The sequence below is a fragment of the Pseudopodoces humilis genome, chromosome 8 (genome assembly GCF_049639895.1).
Source record: "Pseudopodoces humilis isolate 2021_Gansu_Grassland_sample_001 chromosome 8, ASM4963989v1, whole genome shotgun sequence".
NCBI classification, from domain to species: domain Eukaryota; kingdom Metazoa; phylum Chordata; class Aves; order Passeriformes; family Paridae; genus Pseudopodoces; species Pseudopodoces humilis.
The window spans coordinates 10,987,501-11,008,229 of NC_142207.1; the positions used below are offsets into that span (position 1 = coordinate 10,987,501).

Sequence of the window (20,729 nt, forward strand, 5' to 3'; positions counted from 1 at the left end):
TACACATCTTCATAGCAAGATCTCAGTAGTTCAGTGAGGTACCACCTAATTCTTGCACTAAGTGTGAAATGCATCCTATTGCCAATAGAGAAGGTGTAGGATATATATATATTCTATGTATATACATACATATACATACATACATACATACATACATATATATATATATGAGAGACACTTCCGTTGATACCTTGTTAATATATCTGAGTTATAACACACAAGGCCTGCCAGGTGAAAGAGTAGTTTTGGTCCTACTCTCCATTAATTAGTAGGCACTTTTTGAGAGCCAGATGGATGTTCCTACTGGCAGAGTTTCTGATGGGACTGATGGAGTGTTATGTCTCTGAGTCACAGATTGGCGCTACCAACTGAGTAGGTAAGAGTCATCACTTAACAATAACTTGTAGTCACTAGGGATACAGAGTGGATTTAAATTGGAATTTATATCTTGAGGCATCTATCTGCATTTTGCTTTTTTCCTAAAGGCATTTATCCCTGTGCAGCAATCAGTTTGTCTCCAGGAACCTCCATTATGTGGTAATGTTGGTTAGAATTGTCTTCAAGGAGATGGGTACAGCCTTCAGGGGTTATATTGTAACTGAATGAGACCTCTGATGCTGTAAAAAATTTCAGTGTAAGAATATATTAGTGAAGCCATTATCCAAGCCATTTCAGAGTCTGAAATAATGTAATACATTCCATGTGCCACTGTCATTTGGAAGATGATTGATCTCACTCTTGCATGCTTAAAACTACTTTTAATGAGGGCCTCTCTTTCTTATTGTTCCTGCTAACTTCCCTAGGTGAAATTGAGCCAGTGGTTACAGTGAGAACAGAATTTTTAGTTTAGAATGCAACTAAAATTGCATTGATTTCTCCCTGAATATTCCTTCCATGTTCACAAAGGGTTTATTACCTTAAGACTAGGTGGGACTACTCCTACTGTGGAGTTGGAAATGTAGAAGAAAAAATCCACTCTCCTGCTTAAAGGCATATTTTGGTGACACTCTGAAATGGCAGCTTCAAAGTTTCTGAGGTTATTTAAGCTGTTCATCTGGACAGAGGTTCATCTGGAAGACTCAAAATTAATGGAGACCTCTTAGTACAGCAACTCCTCATCTTCCTTTAGTGCCACTTCTGCAGCCTGGATGGGTTTCCCAAGCTGAAGATTCCTTAATGTACAAAAGTGAGAATTGCAAATGTGTCAACTTGGTGGAAGTTGCATGGACTTTGTATTTGCTTTTCTTAAAAGTTTGTAACTTCCTGGGGCATATCGATGTGGATGGCACATTTGAAACATGAAAAAATGTGAGAGCAGTATTATTTGTGTACATTATTTGTACCTAAGTGTGCGTTTGATAGTATTCTGTCTGATTACACAAGTTAAACAGTTAGTGTCCATAAGGGGGAAAAAATACAATCAGAGGAGTAAGCATTGAAAAAAGATACCTTCAAAGAGAGTACCAGAGTTCACTGCAAGGACAGTGAAGGTGCTGTTAATCAGGAAATCCCTTCCCATCTGGTTCCAGGCACACTAAAATATTTATTTTTCTGATATGGAGCAAAGGATAGGCCAAAGCTAAGAAGTCTCACTTCTGACAGAGCAAATGCAGCATTGTAGCCATTCTGTCTGATGGCTACCTGGAGTATGCCAGCACAAAGTAAGAAGAAAACTTACACAGAACTGACTCCTGTATGCAGACATTTCTTGTTTTGACCATTTTTGGTGGTTGCATAGTAAAATGAATCAACAATGAGTCAACTGTGAAGGAGCTGGAGTGAACAAGAAGCTGTCACGCTGATCAGTTTCTGAGTCACAAGATCTCTGGAGGATGTTTATCTTACTGATGCTGGATAGAGTTCATGCTGTCAGATGTGCAGTTGGGTAGGAAAGGGCTGCAACTTTACCATCTTGCCAAGAGGTTTTACCACTAAGGATGGCAAAAGAATTCAGGTCTCTGAGGTTTGATATAGAGGGAGACTGCAAAGGTTGTTATACAATTAGTAGCTGAATAGGAGGCTGAAAATACGGTACAAATACTGTACACAGATTAAATGTTGCATAAAGCTGAGATCTGAAGTGGTTATTGGAGTTGGATATGCATGGCCAGGTTTTTTTGTTTGTGAGTTGTGAGTATGTCTGTGCTTTGTTATAATAGCTATTCCTTGCTTGGATTATTTGTTTAATTCCCCAGCAGCTATGAATAGGGGTTTGGTTTTCTTTCAAGAAATGGAGAAGACATTTCATTTGCATTCTTAATGGAGTTTTAGGGGTTTTCTATGGCTATTACACCTTCTTTTTCTACATTTTCCTTAGTACACATTGAAAACACTCTGAGAAGAACAGGTTTTGGCAACTGTCAGAACCAGACCTTAACTACGGAGGAGAGCTGCTTCTCCAAAACCCACTTTTTCCCTCTCTCCTTCCTTCCAGTTTCTATTTGTGGTATTAAGGGAAAGTGGAGGACTCTTATGCGTTCAGGTACCATGTAGTCAGACAGAACTGGCAGCCTACTTTAGACTTGCATGGCTTAATCTGCAAATTGTCAATTACAAAACACCCTCACCTTTAAGTCATTAAGTATTAGAAAACTGGTTAATAATGTTCTTGCCTTCAGTTGCTCTTTGCTAATATTTTCACCCTTGTTGCAGCCTACAAATTCATCTAAGCAAACTGTCTAGATTGCCCAAATATTTTTTTATTACTATTTATTTTTCCATAAGCACCCATACCTTGGTACTGAATAAGGTATAAATCAAACCAAGAGCTCTGCCCTGAGGAGATTGTATTCTACAAGATAGTCTTGCCTTTCATAGTTGGATTTTTTTAAAATGAAACTCAGAGTGAAATATGTTGAGAGGTAGAAAGAGCATATTTTTTGCCCTTAAAACATTTTCTTCTGAGTTATCTTGGAAAATAAGCAGTGTCCTACACACTCTTACTTCTCATGAAAGTAAAACAGATATTGAGACACCCTCAGTAGTGCTTGTATCTTTTGTCTAATTTTTCTGTCAGACCACCTTTTAGTAAAATGATATACATTGCATTAAAAACTGGGTATCAGGAGAGGGACTGCAACACAGATATGGGAACCAGTACAGAGGGTTTTGGTTGTTATTTTGTGAATTGAAAGTGATTTTTATGTCTTGTGTGCAGTCCTTAGGTAGGGAGCCCATCCACTGCAAGACCTAGGTTACACACAGTTAAATAATGAGGCTTATCTGACATTTTTAGTTAATGATTTGATAGTAGTGGGAAGGAAACTACTACCTATGTTACTACAATGGAAAACAGCAAAAAAATAGTGATAGAGATTTGTAAAAGCTGTATGAGACTCTGTGAGAATTGCTGCAGTAACAAAACGAAAGTGGTAAAGAATGAGGAGCTGCTGCTGTACAGCAGTGAAAGGATCCCATTTCTGTGCAGCTCTATGCAAGTTACACAAGATTAAATTGCAGCTCTGTCATTGTCATTCATGCAAGCTGCAGTAATTTTTCCCCAGCAGTGGTTATAGTAAAGTAATATATTTTTTTTAACACTGGATAAGTCTCTTTGAAGATGGCACAATTAGTGGCGGTGGGAAATGAAGATCTCTGATTAACTGCAATTAAAGTATACTGTGATGTGGGTTATCTTACAGACCTTCCAAGTGACCTGACCTTGAGCTGAAAGGCTGTATCAGTCAGCCTGACCAAAGCATGCTGGGAGAAAAACCCTGCTGGTAAACACTTTTTGTGTCTGCCAAGGAACACTGCAAAATGCTTTTGTCAGTCCCAAATGAAAAATAAGGGCACACAGCATTTTAGATGGATCATTGGCAGCATGCATGTGGTTCCATACCTCACTTTCTATGCATGACCACACTGGTTTGGTTATTGCTTTAGGGAAAGGGTAAGGTGACCAGGTCCATCTGCATAAATCTGTGGAGACAAAGGATACAGAAATACTTGATCTGCACATTTTCAACTCACACTTAGGAAGGGAGATGAAGCAAAGTTGATTAGCAAACTTGGGTGTGTTATCAAGTTACTGTGCTGAAGAACAGCAGTAACTATTGGTCTGCCTTTGTCTCACAGCAAGTTCAAGGTAACAGCCATTCAATTAAACCTTAATGAAAAAGCAGTAGTCTCAGACTTTACTTATGAGTTAGGTCATTTTATTGACCAGAGTCAAGCTACCTAGTCAGATTCATATCTCATGTTGCATTTAACCAGAGCTGAGAGAAACTGTGTTTTATTTTTACTGGTTCTATGCTCATGTAATATTTGATTTTTCTTTTGTTGCTCTAGTTCCCCAGTTTGAAACCAGTTGTAGCTATGTGGAAGCTACACTTGAGGACTTTTTGGCTTGGAGTTGTGGGCAGCCTTCTTGTCTCTCTGGACCATTCAGTTGTTATGATTACTCCAAATACTGGGCTTATGCTGACTACAAGTACATTGCCAGGATATTTGAAGACAAGCCAGAAATTTTCCAGGTAAAACATTAATATTATCTCTTCCTAGTTGAACTATTGCAAATTATCTAATGTAGCTTCTGAAACCTCTACTGCTATCCCTCTCTGCTCCTTTGGCCACTTATTTTAAAATTCTGAAATAAAAGCTATTGGCTCTCAGGCTAACTGAAATCTGCCAAGTAGGAGCCACCAAAATTCTGGGTCTCCTTATACATTTAGAAACACCACCCCAAGTGACAAAAAAAGAGCTATCAGGTTGGCATCACTCTCCTTCCCATTTAGGCCAGATCCACCTTGTGCCGAAATGGTGCCCAAATTAACAGCTCCACTCCGGAGGAAGGATTGATGGCATGTATTTCCTTGTAGTAACAAGGCTGTAACATGGCTTTGCTCCATATTTTGCCTTGTGGCTCATTTTTTTAAGCAGCTCAGCTCCTTCTCTTAATATAATTAGATTAACTGTGAGGAGGAGAGATTCTGTGGAGGCAGTAAAATATAGGAAGTAACCTGCTCATGGAAGTACGTCATCTATGGTAATTACGATACATAGTAGGACAACTACCCAAGGTAATTCCTTTCATTTTCTCTGCCTATCTCCTATTTCAATGTCTTGCTTCATCTACATTCCTGCTACTTCTCCTTGGAAACTGTAAGAGGGCAAAATTAAGGATAGCTATACAAAAGGTGTATTTCTTCAAAAGATACAAAGAAAGAATAAGTCAAGCCTTATTCATTTCTATACTTCTATAGGTGAAAATGGAATCATAATTCCCTGTAAAAACACCGAATCTCTGGGTTGACAACGAGTATGAACTGATAAGCCCCCTCAAATTAATTATTTCCTCAGAAAGCATTTCCCGTGCTTCTTATATGTATTTTATCCTTTTGTGCCCGTAAAATTGGTGGTTTTCAGTGATCAGTTTTTTTTCAGACTTTCTGTTGGGTTGGAAGGTAAGGATTGAACACAGAGATCATCTTACCTTTCCCCTTCCCTTCCTGAGCACACTGAAACATAACCAGGATCACATAACCTTGGGCTGCTCGTGTTGTCTGAACTAAATTGGGAGTTCCAGGGATGTTTCAGGCTTCCCCAGATGTTTGCATAACTTTCTCTATCTGTGGTCCTGTCTTGGTCTTCTCTTTGTACTGCCTCCAAGGGCAGCATTTCCATGTGTCTTCCAGCACAAGCCAATAGCAGCTCAGAAGCCCTGAATATCCTGCTGCTTCCTTCACACTTGAAGGAAACAACCATTTTTCTACCTCTTTCTTTCCCTTGCCCCCATTCAAGAACAAAGTTGAGGCTTCAGAAGTTGCATTTCTATGCAGGTGTCATGCCACAACCTGATCACCTGACCTAACACACAGCAGATTGTACTGCAATTTTAGAATAGACATCCATAACGGTTATGCCTTGGATTTCTTTGAAAAGCAGAATCTGGGAAGGAAAAAACTGGTGGTGTTATGCAAGCAAATATGGTGTGTCTCATCTGCCATTTTCACAGGCATGGGAGAGAAATGCATCTATCAGTTCCACACTCGCATGGCTTTGGAAACACTGCTACATAATTCGTACCATTCAGAAGAGTTCTTTGTAGAAATTCTCTTCCATTCTTGTGTGAATTTGATTATAACTCCTTTTTTTCTTTCTAGATTTTATTTAGATTTACGTAAGGTTATTTGAAGGGGAGAAGAAGGCCAACTGCACTGTTATTTATAGTGATTAATAGGGCCATTTAGAAGTTGTTTGAAATTTAGATTGCACTGTTTATCATTTACAGTTGTGTGGGCTAAGGTAATGATTCCATTATTCTAATCTATGAGCAATATCTAGCATCTTACAGTTTTTGTTCAGTTGATATTTCATTACAGAATTTGAGATATAAATCAGGAGCAAGATACATGCATGAAGTTTAAATAGAAATGAGACCTTTTAAAGTGACGTACGAGTACAGATTAACTTCATTATAAGCAGCAAATGAAATAAATATATATCACAAGTAATGTGCCATCTGTTATGGTTGGAACACCTTTTAGTGCATTTCTTCTTCCTGTGGCTTTTTATTGTAGAAAAGGAACCCATTGTGACAAGATTTCAGTAATACTACCAGTTCCTTTTCAGTTCATTGGTTAAAAACTATTTTACCCATAATCGCTTCAACTACTTACTATAGCAGCAGCATTTTCAAAAAGTTCTTTTAAATCTAATATTGATTATGTGTGCTTTCTTTTCACTTAAATTGTAACAAAATATAAAAACTATTTAGGTGTGAGATTAAAGTGTAGAAATGGTGTTACGCTTAACTTTTTCACTGAAATAGTTGTATTGAATTTCAAATTTTATGCCTGCTGAAATCTATAGGAGCAACTTTTTCTTTTTGATTTTTTGCTGTCTTTGACAAATGTTTATATTACACTTCTGCACTTTTTTCAAATGATATCTTTAAAATCAATAACTCTGAAATTCAGAATCTTTAGTAATACCTAATTTTTGGAAAGGTTATCACTCATTTTGAGGGTTTCCTGATACACAGTCATGGTAAAGTCATCCTTATAATGTCTAGCTGTAGCTTACCTCGTCCATAGATCTTAAAAAAGGATAGTCATCCACCTTTCTGCAAGCAGAAAGCTTACATACTTAAATTAGGACTCCTAGACTCCCATTTCTCTTTATAGACAGCAGAAAGAGAGAGGCTTTTCCAAGGCTTGATTGAGAGTAGAGCAGGAGCCAAGCTTAAATTAGGTTCCTAAAGTTAGGTGATGTGAATGACCCCAAAGTGCTTTACTGAAATGGAACAAATACCATTATCTTCCTTTTCAAGATGGGAAAAATGAAACTCAGAGATGAAGCGATTTGCCCAAGACCATCAGAAAGCCAGAAATTTAATCTCTTTCCTAAGGCTCAGTCTGGGGCTCCAGCCAAAAGGTGCCAGTATCTCTGGCTGGTATTCCTCAAGTGCTTTCCAATAAAAACAAATGATCAGGCCCTGCAGGTGGCAGGGAGAGATGTAGATACATTGGAAAGCTTTATCCAAGCGACACAGAACCATTCTGCAAAACCCTTGGATTGTCTGAAAAATACCTCACTGTGCCTCTTTCCAGCTGTTAGCCCCAGGGACTGGTTGTAGGAGGATCAACGTTCTGGAGGATCAACGTTCTGGAAAGATCCAGGACTGTGTTCATAATAAATGCACACCTGTTCTGCCCTCTCTCACCCTGTCATCAAGTTGTTTTAAGTTCACTGTCTCTGCAGTTGCAAATGTGTCCATTAAATAATAAAAAACTTAACCTGGCATAACACTGGGTCACAGATGGGGTAAAGTCTGTGTTCCCAGACTATGTGGAGAAAGCTGAAATAGGAGCAAAGAGAAAGTAAAAATTCCACATATATTACCAATTTTTTCAAAAAGGAATAGGGATTTTTCTTTCCTTCTTTCCTTTCATTATCTTTTTAAATGCCATATATAAGAATTTTTCTAAAAGCAATCCTGAGCTTGGGTGGATGGTTAAGGGTGGAGAAAGATAAAAAAGAGTGTTTGAGAAGGAAAAGAAGCCCCATGTCACCATGAGAATTTGGGCAACCCTTTTGTAGAGCAAAGGAGTAACTTGAGTGGTATGGAAGGTGGGGGTGAGAATTTTGGAGGAAGGGGAACGGACTATGCATGCTCCAGAATCCTACCATGGAAAAATAGCTGCAGTGGATAGAGTGATAAGCAGTGGAAGGAGAAGACAGGAGACTCTCAGAACTAAGGATAGAATGTGAATCAGTTCAACAGCTTACATAAATAAACCTTTTTGTTGCTGTAGGATGTAAGGTGGTCTGACTTTGGCTTTCCTGGAAGAAGTGGAAAAGAGAGCACGCTGTGGATTGGTTCTGAAGGAGCAAACACTCCCTGCCATTTGGACTCCTACGGCTGCAACTTAGTGTTGCAAGTACAAGGAAGGTAACAAGTGCACATACATACAGCAAATACAGGGGAGAGTTCTACCATTTTTGGACTCTACCAGTTTTGGACTCTTTGTATTAATTCTAGGTCCTGATTATTTTAGTTTTCTGAGTTCTCAATGATTGAAGAGCATTCTAACTGCTCAATAGGAAATGGTAAAACTTCTTTACTTTGTCTGGTTAATGGAGTTAGCACAATTTTATTTTCTGGTCTGTGTGTCATATGGTCCAGTTACAAACACTTTAATCTTCCTAGTAATGAATTCAGGAATTTGGAATTAGGAGATAAAAGAGTTAAAAGTAAAAAGTCCCCAAACAAAATAGAAATAAACTACTTTAGACTTTTACAATATTGTCTGTGCAAGAGCCTCTAATAGCCTGCTAGAATTAATTTAAAAGGGGACTATCAGGATGGGAGAAGCCAGCTGTGAGCAAAGTTGAAAGGGACATTTGAGGCTCCAAACTCATTTGGGAACTTGTGGCTGTTGCTGTATCTTTCTGCCTGTTTGCATGCATTCTTTTTTTTTTTCCCCATTCCTTTTTTTCTCTTTTCCTTGCATATTGGCCTCAGGGTTTTTTTTGGTTTTTGGGTTATTATCTATTATTGCTAGAGTAGTGCTAGAGTAACTGAACAAGTAGCACACGCTTTTTAAGTTTGATAGAGTGGAAGGAGTAATTTGCTAGGGGGTTTTCAATGGGATTAATTACTCTGCTGTTTTACTCTGATCATGGTGGTGGTGTAATTTAGGTGCAGGATTGGAATTCAGGCGTGTTGCCTTCTAGCTGGGCAGTGCCACATGCTGATTGGCTTTAAGGCCTGAGGTAAATGAATTTGTCATCATCTTACCCCTAAGAAGAGTAACTCTGTGTAGGGTTTTTGTTCATGTTTGTAAACAGCCTTGAAGTCCTTGGTTGAATGTGCAGCAGAGACACTCTAGAATCCTCCCTTAGCCCTGCTGTGCTGCAGCCAATCCTGTACACTTCTGATCACATCAGTGAGCATTGTGCATTGAAGTTCAGACACTTCATTGTATTCAGGAGCCAGAAATCTCAATGAAAACCATGAGACTTAAATGCCATAATCTTCTAAATATCCACTTAAATGCTGGGTGTACTAAATAAGTACAGTGATGTAGCAGACACAATACCTGCTAAGCCTCTTCAATCTCTACCTTCAGATGTTGAACTCAAGCCAGAGTTTCAGCAGCAATTTTGTCCACCTTCCCAAGGCACTCCCCCTCAAGTAGACCAAAATCCTTGTTCCTCTCAGGGAAAGAAATCCAAAGCCTTTGCACAGCCTGAAAAGACAAAGTTATTTTCATTTTCAGAACAAAGCCTTTAAATAGATTTCAAACTTCCACAAGCTTGTGAATCCTGTGCTTCTTCAGAGCAGAAAGATTCCCTTTTGAGACTCACAAACAAGACAGGCTTCATAACAGAATATAAGCTTATGCTAAACTTAAATAGATTTGCCTTTGCAGGAGAGCCAGGGACAACTCCTTAGCCCTTTGTTGCTATCTTGAATTTCCTCCTTGCATCCCTCAGGCTTCTTAATTTTTTGCTTTATGATATTGCTTTGTTGTGAACCTGCAGGATTAACCCATAGCCTCCTAACCTAGTCATTCTCCGCACCTCAGAGGATCTAGCGTGGAGGGCAAAGTAAAGTTGCAAAAAGGCTTGAGTTTCAGGAGAAGTGGTTTTATGCTTGCATCCAGCAGTTTCTTTGGTAATTACCAAGAAATATCAGCAGCCTATGGCACTTGCATCTGTGCTGGTCTCTGTAGTCCTGACTATCCTGCTATTCCTGTCTCTTCTGTTCCTGTCCCTTCTGCTTTTGTGCTATTTGGTTGCTTTGCTCCCATTTTCATATCTGTGACTTAGAACTGACAACCAGAAGCAGCAGACAAAATTCAAGAATCGAGTGCCAAGGGAAAAGACAAAGAAAAGCCCTTGCTAGAGTCCAAAACAAAGAGAAGAGCTACACAAGCTTTCCAGCTGTGCTGTAAAAGTCCTGCCTTTACTTTTCCATTGCTTAGTGGATTGGTCATGCTGTACTCTTTGTCTGGCACCTCTTAAATGTAATAAATTCTCTTTGTGTATTCCTCCTGGTTATTTCTATCACCCAGAGTACTGCCATATAAAACTTCTGTTTCTAAATACCATGTGTACATATAATTAAGCTGTTTAATTTATGATACCCATAAAACTGGCACCACCAGTTCTAGTATATTCTTTTTTTTTTTCTCTTTGATCTGGTCTATATAAGTGAAATAGAGACATTAGCTCCAAAGTGTGGTCTCAGCTCTGCTTGGCCTTGCACTGTGGTGCATTCATGTGCTTCTTTGGGTATGTAGAGAGCAACCTGGCACAAGTGGCCTTATGAGCAAAACAACCCTGTCCTGCTCCATCTGGCATTTAGTTACACCAGTATGTTCTTAAATGCACAACCAGCCACATTTTCATTATGTGGTAGTGATAACACAAAAAAATACAGATGTTTAAGGATGATTATGGCTATGGATGTATCTGTTTTTATTTATTTTTATTTATTTTTATTTATGCCATCATTTTATTTTGGCCATCTTTGGCATAGGAACGTCTAGGTGATTTTTACTAAGAATGGGGGGTTCACAACTAACAGCCATGTAAGAACTGCAGGAAACAGAAGATAATGTCTATACCCTTCTACTGTTGTGCCATCCTAAACACACAATGCCCTCCCTGCAAAACAAATACAGATTTTGAAAGGTTTTTATTCAGTGAACAAAAATACATTGTCTGTAACAAAACTATTTCATTTATAGAGCAGCTTTTAATGCTCTGAGCATCTGTAAATGCTGCATGTAAAAAGGAAGAAGAAACCAGATGGGAGAGGTTTTTTAAATTTTATTTTATCTGCCTTTAAAAATGATTGGTGAGAAGCTATAAATCTTTTCAGTTAAAAAATTAAAAAGTGGAATATTTTAAAAACACTTTCAGGAGACGGTCTGTAAGCACTGGCTGTGTTCTCACTGCGTAGGAGATTCACACAGCGAGGCAGATTTATGTTTTATTGAAAACCTTGCTACTGCCTTTAGTTCTTTGCTGCAAGAGACATGCACTGAATACATTTTTATCTTCTCTCTATTTTCAGGAAGAGATGGCACCTCTTTCCACCTGGTGACACCAGTTTCCTTTATCCTACCAGGATCCCTTATGAGGAATCCAGCATATTCAGCAAAGTCAACATTGCCAACCCTGATCTGAAACGCTTTCCCAAGTTTAGGAACTCAACAGCCCATGTTGTTACACTCAGTCCAGGACAGGTACCACTTACATACAAGCTTTATATTATGCAATATTCTATTTAATTGGCTAATTAAGGGCTAGGAAATCTTCACAAATTGACTGTGGAACGTCCCTCTTCCTTCACTCTGCATTCAGACTTTATAGATTTCTCTCAGCACAGGAACTTTCTTTGCTGACAGTTACTTGCTTAGACTTTTTTGTACAAAAACTGCAGACATTTGGAGAGCTAGTTCAATCAGCTGCCTGATTCCATACAACCACCTTTCTTACAACCACCTCAAATCTGTCTACTTCAGAACTTTCTTGAACTGTGACCTGTCTCCTCTGATCAGCAGTTATGTTCCATAAAATGCATTTGGTTAATGAGTATATAGAGCTAGCAAAGGAAGTCATATTTTGGCAGTGAATAGCCTTCACATGTTGCTTTAATAAATACTTTAATGATTATACTTGCATTTAGAGAGCACACTATTCACAGATTTCATGGTGCTTTACAGGGCTGTGAGAATGTTTTTAATCCTGCTTTACTGAGAATGTTCAGCTGTAAGTGTCAGGCTTACAGTCACACAGGCAGGCAGCAGCAGTGTGAGAGTAGGGCTCGGGACTCTTGATTCCCAGTCTTCTGCTGTAAATAGTGTCCTTCTTTATTTAATCAACAAGGTCTGTATTTGGAGTCTGAATTACCCTTTTTCATTTGTTCAGCCATGCATGTCCTTGTAACGCACTGCTGCGCATCTCAAACTGTCAGGCCTTTCCAAAGGAATTTTGCAGTGGTCATTGCTCAGACAGTGGAGTTGCTGCTTCTGGAGCCCTTTTGCCATTCTCCTACCAGATACTGTCACCTCTTTTGACCTGCCAGCTCAACAACTTGTATGAGTATTCCCCTGTCCCTAAATGGCAAACCCAACTGCTTCCAACAATTTAAAGAATTGTATTTGTGCTAATCAAGTTAATTTTGAGGAGGCAGAGTGGGGCAGGATAGTAGCTTCCAACAAAAGGATGATACCCATCAACTGGAAGTGTATGCTCTGCAGTTGGTACAAAAGCAAATGGGGAATCTATGATCAGCCTTTTCTGTTTGCACTACATTAGCTCATACTCGTACTCCTAAAGCAAATCATTAGTTTCACATTCAGCGCTTCGTAAGGTTGCAGCAGTCAGTAATTTAAAGCACAAAGAACAAATTTTACTATTGATAAAAATGCCACATCCATTCAGCACTGCGTTATCCCTGATCCCCAATACTATTTGAATTTATAATCTCCTTTGCAATGATCAAGTGTACTAGTGAACCTTTAATATGATCTTAATTTTAATTAGGCTTAAAACAATTAAAAATTAATCTTGCTGGGAATAAAGATCTTGAGCCAGCTCAGTAATACAATTTGTCTGCATTGCCATGAACAAGATACCGTTCGGATTTCTTAGTGGGGAAAGTAATGTAGAAGCAATGATGGAGCAGTGAGGTATTTCTTTTATCCATTTTATCAGTGCCTTCTATGTGGTGCTGGCCAGCATCTCATCCAGCTTTTGGGGCAGGTGGCTGGGAACTGCTGCCATTTGATGGAGAGGATAAGAATGACCTAGAAGAACTCCTTTATTAACAAGGGAGAGGATTCCTAAATAATGTCTTGATATGTGCTTAACAGTGGTTTTCACACAGAATTAGCCCAATTACTGCAGAATTTGTAGGCATCTTTATTTTGTGATAATATGTAGCATCTCCACTCATTCCCAGAGGGTATGCAGAACATTTTGGATTATTGTAACAATAAAAGGCTGAAAAAATGAAGACAAAGGTGTTCTTAGGTATTCAGGAAAGCAGCTGCATGTAGGGTGAGTGCAGCTTTGAATATCAAAAACTTAATGTGTCTAATGCCACCTTCTGGTCAATGTTTGCTACCAGCCATTTTTCTACACCCCTTCTGCTTGAAAGCAGAATTCCTTTATATAACATTGTGCCAGTGTACAGAGTGTACTTCAGTTACATCTTTTGTGCCCTTCCACTGCATTGTTCAGAGTGAACCTCTGATATGAATTTTGGTAGTTGACTGAGACTTAAGGTTTTATAAGGTCTCATCCTGTACCTGACCATTGGCTGTCAGCTGCATTTTGACAGACATAACTTCTGGTTATACATTAGTGATCTGTTCTGAAATAAATTATGAAAACATTTAGATCTCAAGCTTACTCAAATAGGCAGCTGAGTAGTTAAAGGGCTTGCAGCAGTACATTACTATATCCACTGTATCCATGAAGTTACAAGCTCAAGTTGTGTCACACAAATGTAGGGGTTCCTTATAAATGTTTGGACCTGGTCACCTATGTGATGATTGCGAAGCTGAGTGTGGAGTAGCATTTCTAGTAACACCTTGATTCTTTTCTCAAATATACAAATACTCCCTAAAAGACCAGAAATGACACAAAACATATCTGTTCCAGTATCTTCTACCCATGCTCTGGGACAAGTGTTAAGAGAGTTAGGGATCTGTCACCCTCAGTTTAAATCCTGTTCAAGACAGATGTCCTATCTGCCATCAGTGACACCTGGCACCTCAACAAGGTGGTTCATCCTTCCTGTCTTACACAATTACAGTCCTGCAAGAACATTCATCCCACCTTGTCCTTCAGCATAGGCTATAGAAGGAGCCTATGCACTTAGGTACTTAACTTTTTTTGATGATTAAAAATAGGAGAGGTGAATACCACCTGAAAAGGCTACAAAAAACTGAGATGCTGTACAAGGATAAAATCATTGATCATTCTTTCCTCTGCTCCACTTCTCACTGACTTCTGGCTTCCTTCCTGCTCACTAATGTAATTGCTCTTAATCCATCTCCCTGTTAATCCATATCCACATAACTAGACAATGGTAGAGAGACTAAAAAGTGCATCTGAGTTTATCTGAGGGTATGGAGAGGAAGCAGCTGCCACTCTGGGCTCCCATGAGCAATCCCCTTCCCCTTCTTGCTACACCAGACAGGTGCTGTTAGAGGCCGTGCTTGCCTGCCCTGTGGCCTGGCCCTGTGCCCCAGTGCAGCCTGGAGCCAGAGGAGCTGCCGTGCAGAAGTGCAGGGAAAGGCCTAACTCAGGTAGTCTAAGAGGCACATTGAGAAGGATGTCCTCCCTCCAGCCTTGAAAAATATTGTCACTGGATGGGAAAAAATTATTTTAGAAAAAGATGAACATTACTGCTTACTGGTTCTCACCATGGGCTGCTGCTCAGAAGCTCCTCTCCCCTGCTTCTGCTTACCTGCTTTCTCAAAGTAAAGAAACACATTTGTGTGGCCACAAGTACAGTTGTCACTCAGTTCCAGTTTACCTGCGGGATTTTCTCTTTCTGTGCTTCTGCTGCAGAATCTAACACACCATGGGATCCTGCTCAGCAGCAGAGCTCCCAACAGCACAGAAAACTTCTAACCTAACCCTGAGCAAGAAGAAATCTTCATGAAGTCAGGGAGGGATTTCCCTGTGTGCTGTCTTTAAAAGAAAGGGTGTGAGAATGCCAGATTGGGCTTAAAGTGGGGAACAGCAGAACACACAGTCTGGATAGCCAAGAAAAATATAATTGATACCAAAGAAAAGTGTTTTAGGAAGTCAAGAAATGCAGTAATTCAAAGGTAGTGTAATGTTCAAAGTATACAAAAGACTTTTTAAAAAGGGTTACAGTAAAACAACCTACTTTTGTTGGAGAAGAGTTTAAGTGATTTTGCTAAAAGAGAATTCAGAGTTGGCCGCAGCATTATGCATAGTAGATGGTTGATAATTCAGTTCTGGGGATGGAATAAAGAGTTTTCACATGGAGACTGCAGAGCTGGCCCCAAGTCACCCCATAGAGAACGCAGACAGCCCAACCCAGCCTCAAGATATCAGAACCATCATCTATCACAGAAGAAGCAAAAGAGTCCAGGAGCTGAATTTATGCTAGGATTGGTGATAAAAGTACTGCTCAATCTGCAACACATATGGAGAACCCCATGAATGCCTCAAAAGTGAGGCAAACCAAAGGCCAAAGCTGCAAGTTCCAGACTCTGCTTCTCCATGTGAAAACTCTTTATTCCCTCCCTCCCTCCCTCCCTCTTCACTGTGCCTTTCCCCATGGGTGTGCTTATATTTCCGACCCCAGTGGCCCTTCAGCTCCATTTCAATAGACAGGAAGACTCCAGGAGGGAGGCAGGATGAGAAGCACCTTCCAAGCACCAGGACAGGCGGGCAGCAGCTGGGATGAGGCATAGGCTGGGGCAGCAGCACTCACACAGAGTCCTCAGGTGGTGTTCCCACAGAACTGACTATGCCTGCACCTACTTCATTTTATTTTTCATTGCCATGGTTGCAAACACTTCTGGGATTTCCTTGGGTTCGCCTGTGCCCCCATGTCTTTATCTTCCCATCACTAGCTTCCTTTTTATGTGCATTTACCTAAATATCTTTTTCTAATGAGCAGATATTTCTTGGTATAATATTTCACTTCAGGATATGCTCTCTTTTTGAAGCAATTCCACCTTTGCCCTACCTTTGCACTGTATCAAGTTAATCATGTCCGCTGAGAATTCAAACCTGCTCTGTTCTTTGTGCTGTACAAGTCTTCAGCATTGCTCCACTTGCTCTCCCAACTCTTCCTTTGGTTTCTTTCCTCCCATTACAGCATCTCATTTTATCTTTTCTGGGACTTCTGTCCTACTTTAACTTCATTTGCTATATTTGGCTGTCACTAGCCTAAATATTAAAATTATCTGATTGGTTACTGTTTAGATCAGTATCTTCCTAGCACTAATAAAGTTAGATAATTCTGCAGAAAGCAGGCTAGCACAAGATTATCTCTGAGCTTGGAGTAGTTTTGTCTTGCTCTTGGACTTTACATTTTCCTGTAAAATGTGTGCTGCATTTGTGTGTGTTGTTTTACTGTGGCTTACTTTCACATTTCCTATACGAACGTAGCTAAATCTGTGTCCCATATTCATAAACATATGGAAGTCTGCTTTATTTTAATGTGGAATTGATCATTAGAAGTGGCAGTGGTGGGTTTTTTGTTTGTTTTCATTTTATTGTGCATGTATTTGCTTCTAATCTGAAAACCTAGAAGAATACTAGTTCGTAAACATAGAAGAATCCTACCTCTTCTGCGTTCTTGGGTTTTTGGGTTCTTTGGTCTTGTTAGTTCTGCTCTCTTGCCAGCTGTATTTTTTGGTTTTAATTATGTTTTTCCATTTCTTCATCTTCCTTGAAGTTTTAATCCTTTTGCTTTTTGATAATTTCAATTTTTCTTGTTGCTATAAATCCTTATTTTAATAAGCATAAGCATGTTAAACAATAAAAGAGGGAGAGCAAGTGTCTTTGTGGACCCTCCTTTGCCTATTTGAGTCATAGCTATAAACTGCATCAGCAAACAGTGTCAGCTGCAGAAAGACACAACTTTGCAGTTATTACCCGTAACCTGCTGGCAAGGGAAATCTGATTGGTCTCTAAAGAACCAAATTCCTCCTCTTTGGTTTGAAAACACAGGAAAAGTTGGGGGGATTGCATTTTCCTTCTGGCTGTACCTCCTCTCTCCAAAGCATTTCCGTCTCCATTTTGCATGTGAGTTATGAGGAGCCAGCACGTTCCAGGCCTAATTTCCTTATTGGTTTTCCAGGCAGCATCTCTTACTGAAACATTTATACCCTTCCCTTAATTTATTTCTTGCTCCTGTTCCCTTGCTACATAGTCCCTCTGCACCAATCCCCCAGTGTCTTCATCCACTTCTCCGGCATGTTGGAATCTCACTGTTCCCACACAAGTCTCTCAGGAAGGATCCCATTGTTGCAAACAGCTGCTTATGGGAGCTCTGCTTGCTTCTGCTGTAAAACAAAGTTTTCCAGGGTTCATCATTACACCCAGTCACTTGGAGAGCACCCAGATTCCTTAGCAGAGTTCAGTGAGATCCCCTATAGAGCAGATGAGCATTTGGGGAAGGGGGGGTATATGATTTTGCAGTCAGTGAAACTGGCAAACACTTCCTTATAGATAAAACTATTGCTGCTAATGCAACTGCACTGTTCATTTAAAGTGGATGTGTCCTTGATGAAAACAAAACTCTGAAACTTGTTCAGAATAGAAAACATGTTTTGGCTACAATCTGTAGGGTTTCATCCACTTATAATGTCAGGACTAACCAGTGATATTTTTAAAATAATGACCCTCCACTGACTGGCTTCCTTTTCTGTTCTGTATGCTGTACCAGATTAAAGAGTAATGTCCAAATGATTTTGACCTTTGGAGAGCCAGTATTTTTTTTTGTTTAAATTGAAGCCTATGGAGAACATTTTGTCATCTGGCCCAAAAAATGAGAGTGTTCCAAGTGTCCTGTAAGTGTTTGCAGGGCTGGTGCCATTGTTTCCTCCACAGACATTTTCTCATTAGCTGTGTTTTGATATAATGAAGCACAGGGCTATCTGGGTAACAGAACATTCTTCAAAGTAATTTGTGTCTACCAAGAGAATGAATTGTCTGCAATTCAGATACAGATCATTGCTTCACTTTCCCCATTGTGAAGTGTATATTTTTATCTATCTCTGACCATTTTTATAACTTGTCAAAAAATATCTTTTATGCTTTCCTTGATAGTTCCATGTTAATCTAATGTTCAGTAATCTGCAAAGCTTGTCCTCTATCATCAAAACAACATCAGTGTCTTGTACCATGAAAACCATGGGTTGGAATCAATTTTATGTCATAGCTATTATCCTGATATTGTTGTAAAGCTCTGATCTAAACTAGATTGTTCCAGAAATCATGACATTTCTCTTAAAAGCCTGTCTACTAAAAGTGACAAATTTAATACTGGTGATTATTTACCAGAATTAGAGCTACATTTTGTCACCTAGTCATCTAGAAGAGCATAGGGATGCCTGCTTTTTGGGGAAACCAGCTTGCAGTTCTAAAGGACCTGGGAAGTCTGCTCAGTTGGAGAGTCTACAAAAGAATTCCTGCTTGGCTGAGACTCTATCTGAAGCCCTGATACACTGCTGCAACTCGTCTGTAGTGCTGGACTTTGCTCACCTACAGCAGTTAAAGGTTATAGTCCTGCTTGGGACTATATGGGAAGGAGTATGGATGAAAGACAAGAAAGAAAGTTCTGGATCATGTCCTTTTCTTACATGATAGTATTGACAGAGTGGGCATTTAAATCTTGAGAAAAGGGTCTTTCAAATAGAGAAATAAATATTACCTCTCACCCATGTCCTTGCCTCAGTTCTGTCTCTATATCCCACATCACCTAAATTAAAAAACCGTGTCTTTCTTCAGGCTACTGCTTGTACCCTAATGTAATGTCTCCAATTCCAGGTCCTGCTTGTTCCAAGGCACTGGTGGCACTATGTGGAATCCATTGATCCTGTCACTGTCAGCATAAACTCTTGGATTGAACTGGTATTTTCCTTTTAATGTCATGGGGATGTAGCATTCCAAGGGATTTCTGCCCCTTGCCCAGGTTTGGTCCTGTTGGGTGTGTTGTGTTCAGAGGCTAGGGATGGAAAAGTCCTTATGGAAGAACCTTTCAAGGTTCCAGATGTGAAGCCCCAGTTCAGCAGAAATGCCCTATCAAGTTTACTTTAATCAGGTAAACAATTAAACACAAGATAAATGTTCATGCCTAGTTTCTTCAGGGCCAGCCAGCTTTGTGCTGAATAGGAGCAAAAAACCATCAACTTCACCTCAAGGACAAGCTTATGTGCAAAGCTAAATTAGAATTTAAATCAGATTAATGTGAATAGGAAGGGAGGGGAAGAGGATTTTTGAATTTCATTCCTCTGTGATAGTTTTGATTTGGCTGAAGTTGGATTTCCTCATGTATTTAATTAATTTTCTTCTCCCTGGGCTTTGATTTTTCTTGCTCATATTAACCAGAATATATGGGATGATTCCATGGATATCACAGAATCATGGAATAGTTTGTGTTGGAAGGGACCTTTAAAGGTTGTCTGGTCCAATCACTCTGCAAGGAGCAGGGACATCTTCCTCTAGATCATCTCAATACTCCAGAAAGTTTTCTGATTGACATTACTTTATAATTAATCCTAGGTTAATATTAAAAAAAAAAGGACCTTTTGAAATGGCCTGTGAAAGCTGCCTCACTAAAATACTCACTGCATTTTTTTTTTTTCCCTATTCCTAAAACCTATGTTAGACTGGAAATCTGCAGGGGAAAGAACACATGCATTCAGCTGCTGTTCCAAGACCACACAATGCATTTCTCAAACCAACATCAAACCAAGCAGGGCAGAGGAACTCACTTGGGTATTTCCTTCATGGAGAAATTTTCGAGATGAAGCTTGTGTATTTAGCAAGGACAGCAGACCCACAGCCCAGACCAGGCTCTAACATAGCCCTGAGTGCAGTCAGGCTGTTTCCAGTGCCAGAGAAAGCACCAGTTTTATTGTAGAGCATCCACTTAAGCCTGCCTTAATTTTCAGCCTTTGAGGTAATTCAGAGGAGCTGGCTGTGTGCTCTGGGTGTGGCAAGGCTCTGATGTCACCACACACACTTGTGACCTAAGCTGAGCCTCACAAGCTGTCTCCCTCTGGAGGAGCAGGCTGTGATGGGATCTGCTTGGCTGGTAGCTCCCAGGTGCTGGGGTGGGGCTTGAGCACTTCTAGCTGTTCTTATGCGTTGCAAGGAAAAACAAAAGTGGAGCTTTTCTATGGACTCTGTGTCCTTTTCTGTCATAAAGGTCTTGCAGAAGTCACCAAGATCCTGTTTGGTGAGAGCAAGAGTCAGTGGCTGTGTGGCATCATAAGCAGAGGGGTGTTTGCTGGATCTTGCTAGTGAACAACACACCCTCCCCAAACACCAGTACCCATCCTGAGCAAATATGGCTATTGCAGCCCAGGTGAAAGCTCCTTACAGAAATCATCCCTGCAGAATTGTTTGTTAGGTGTTGGGCAATCCATCTATAAAATCTGACATGGATTCCAAAAGACAATTCTGAGAACATTTGCATTACCAAACCAAGCAGTTCTTGCTTGCAGCTGTTACCAGCTGCTTTCATATTGACAGATGTGAATCAC

The 20,729-nt window shown here is 39.8% G+C and overlaps 1 protein-coding gene across 1 annotated transcript in view; it reads left to right on the plus strand.

The window, feature by feature from the left end:
* The window catches only part of HSPBAP1 (HSPB1 associated protein 1), a 38,530-nt gene that overhangs the window by 13,877 nt on the left and 3,924 nt on the right, over positions 1-20,729 (plus strand). Inside the window, exons 3-6 of the mRNA XM_014249216.2 lie at positions 4,291-4,475; positions 8,259-8,395; positions 11,531-11,702; positions 19,009-19,092. Coding sequence (XP_014104691.2) covers positions 4,291-4,475; positions 8,259-8,395; positions 11,531-11,702; positions 19,009-19,092 — 578 coding nt within the window. The remainder of the gene's footprint in view (positions 1-4,290; positions 4,476-8,258; positions 8,396-11,530; positions 11,703-19,008; positions 19,093-20,729) is intronic.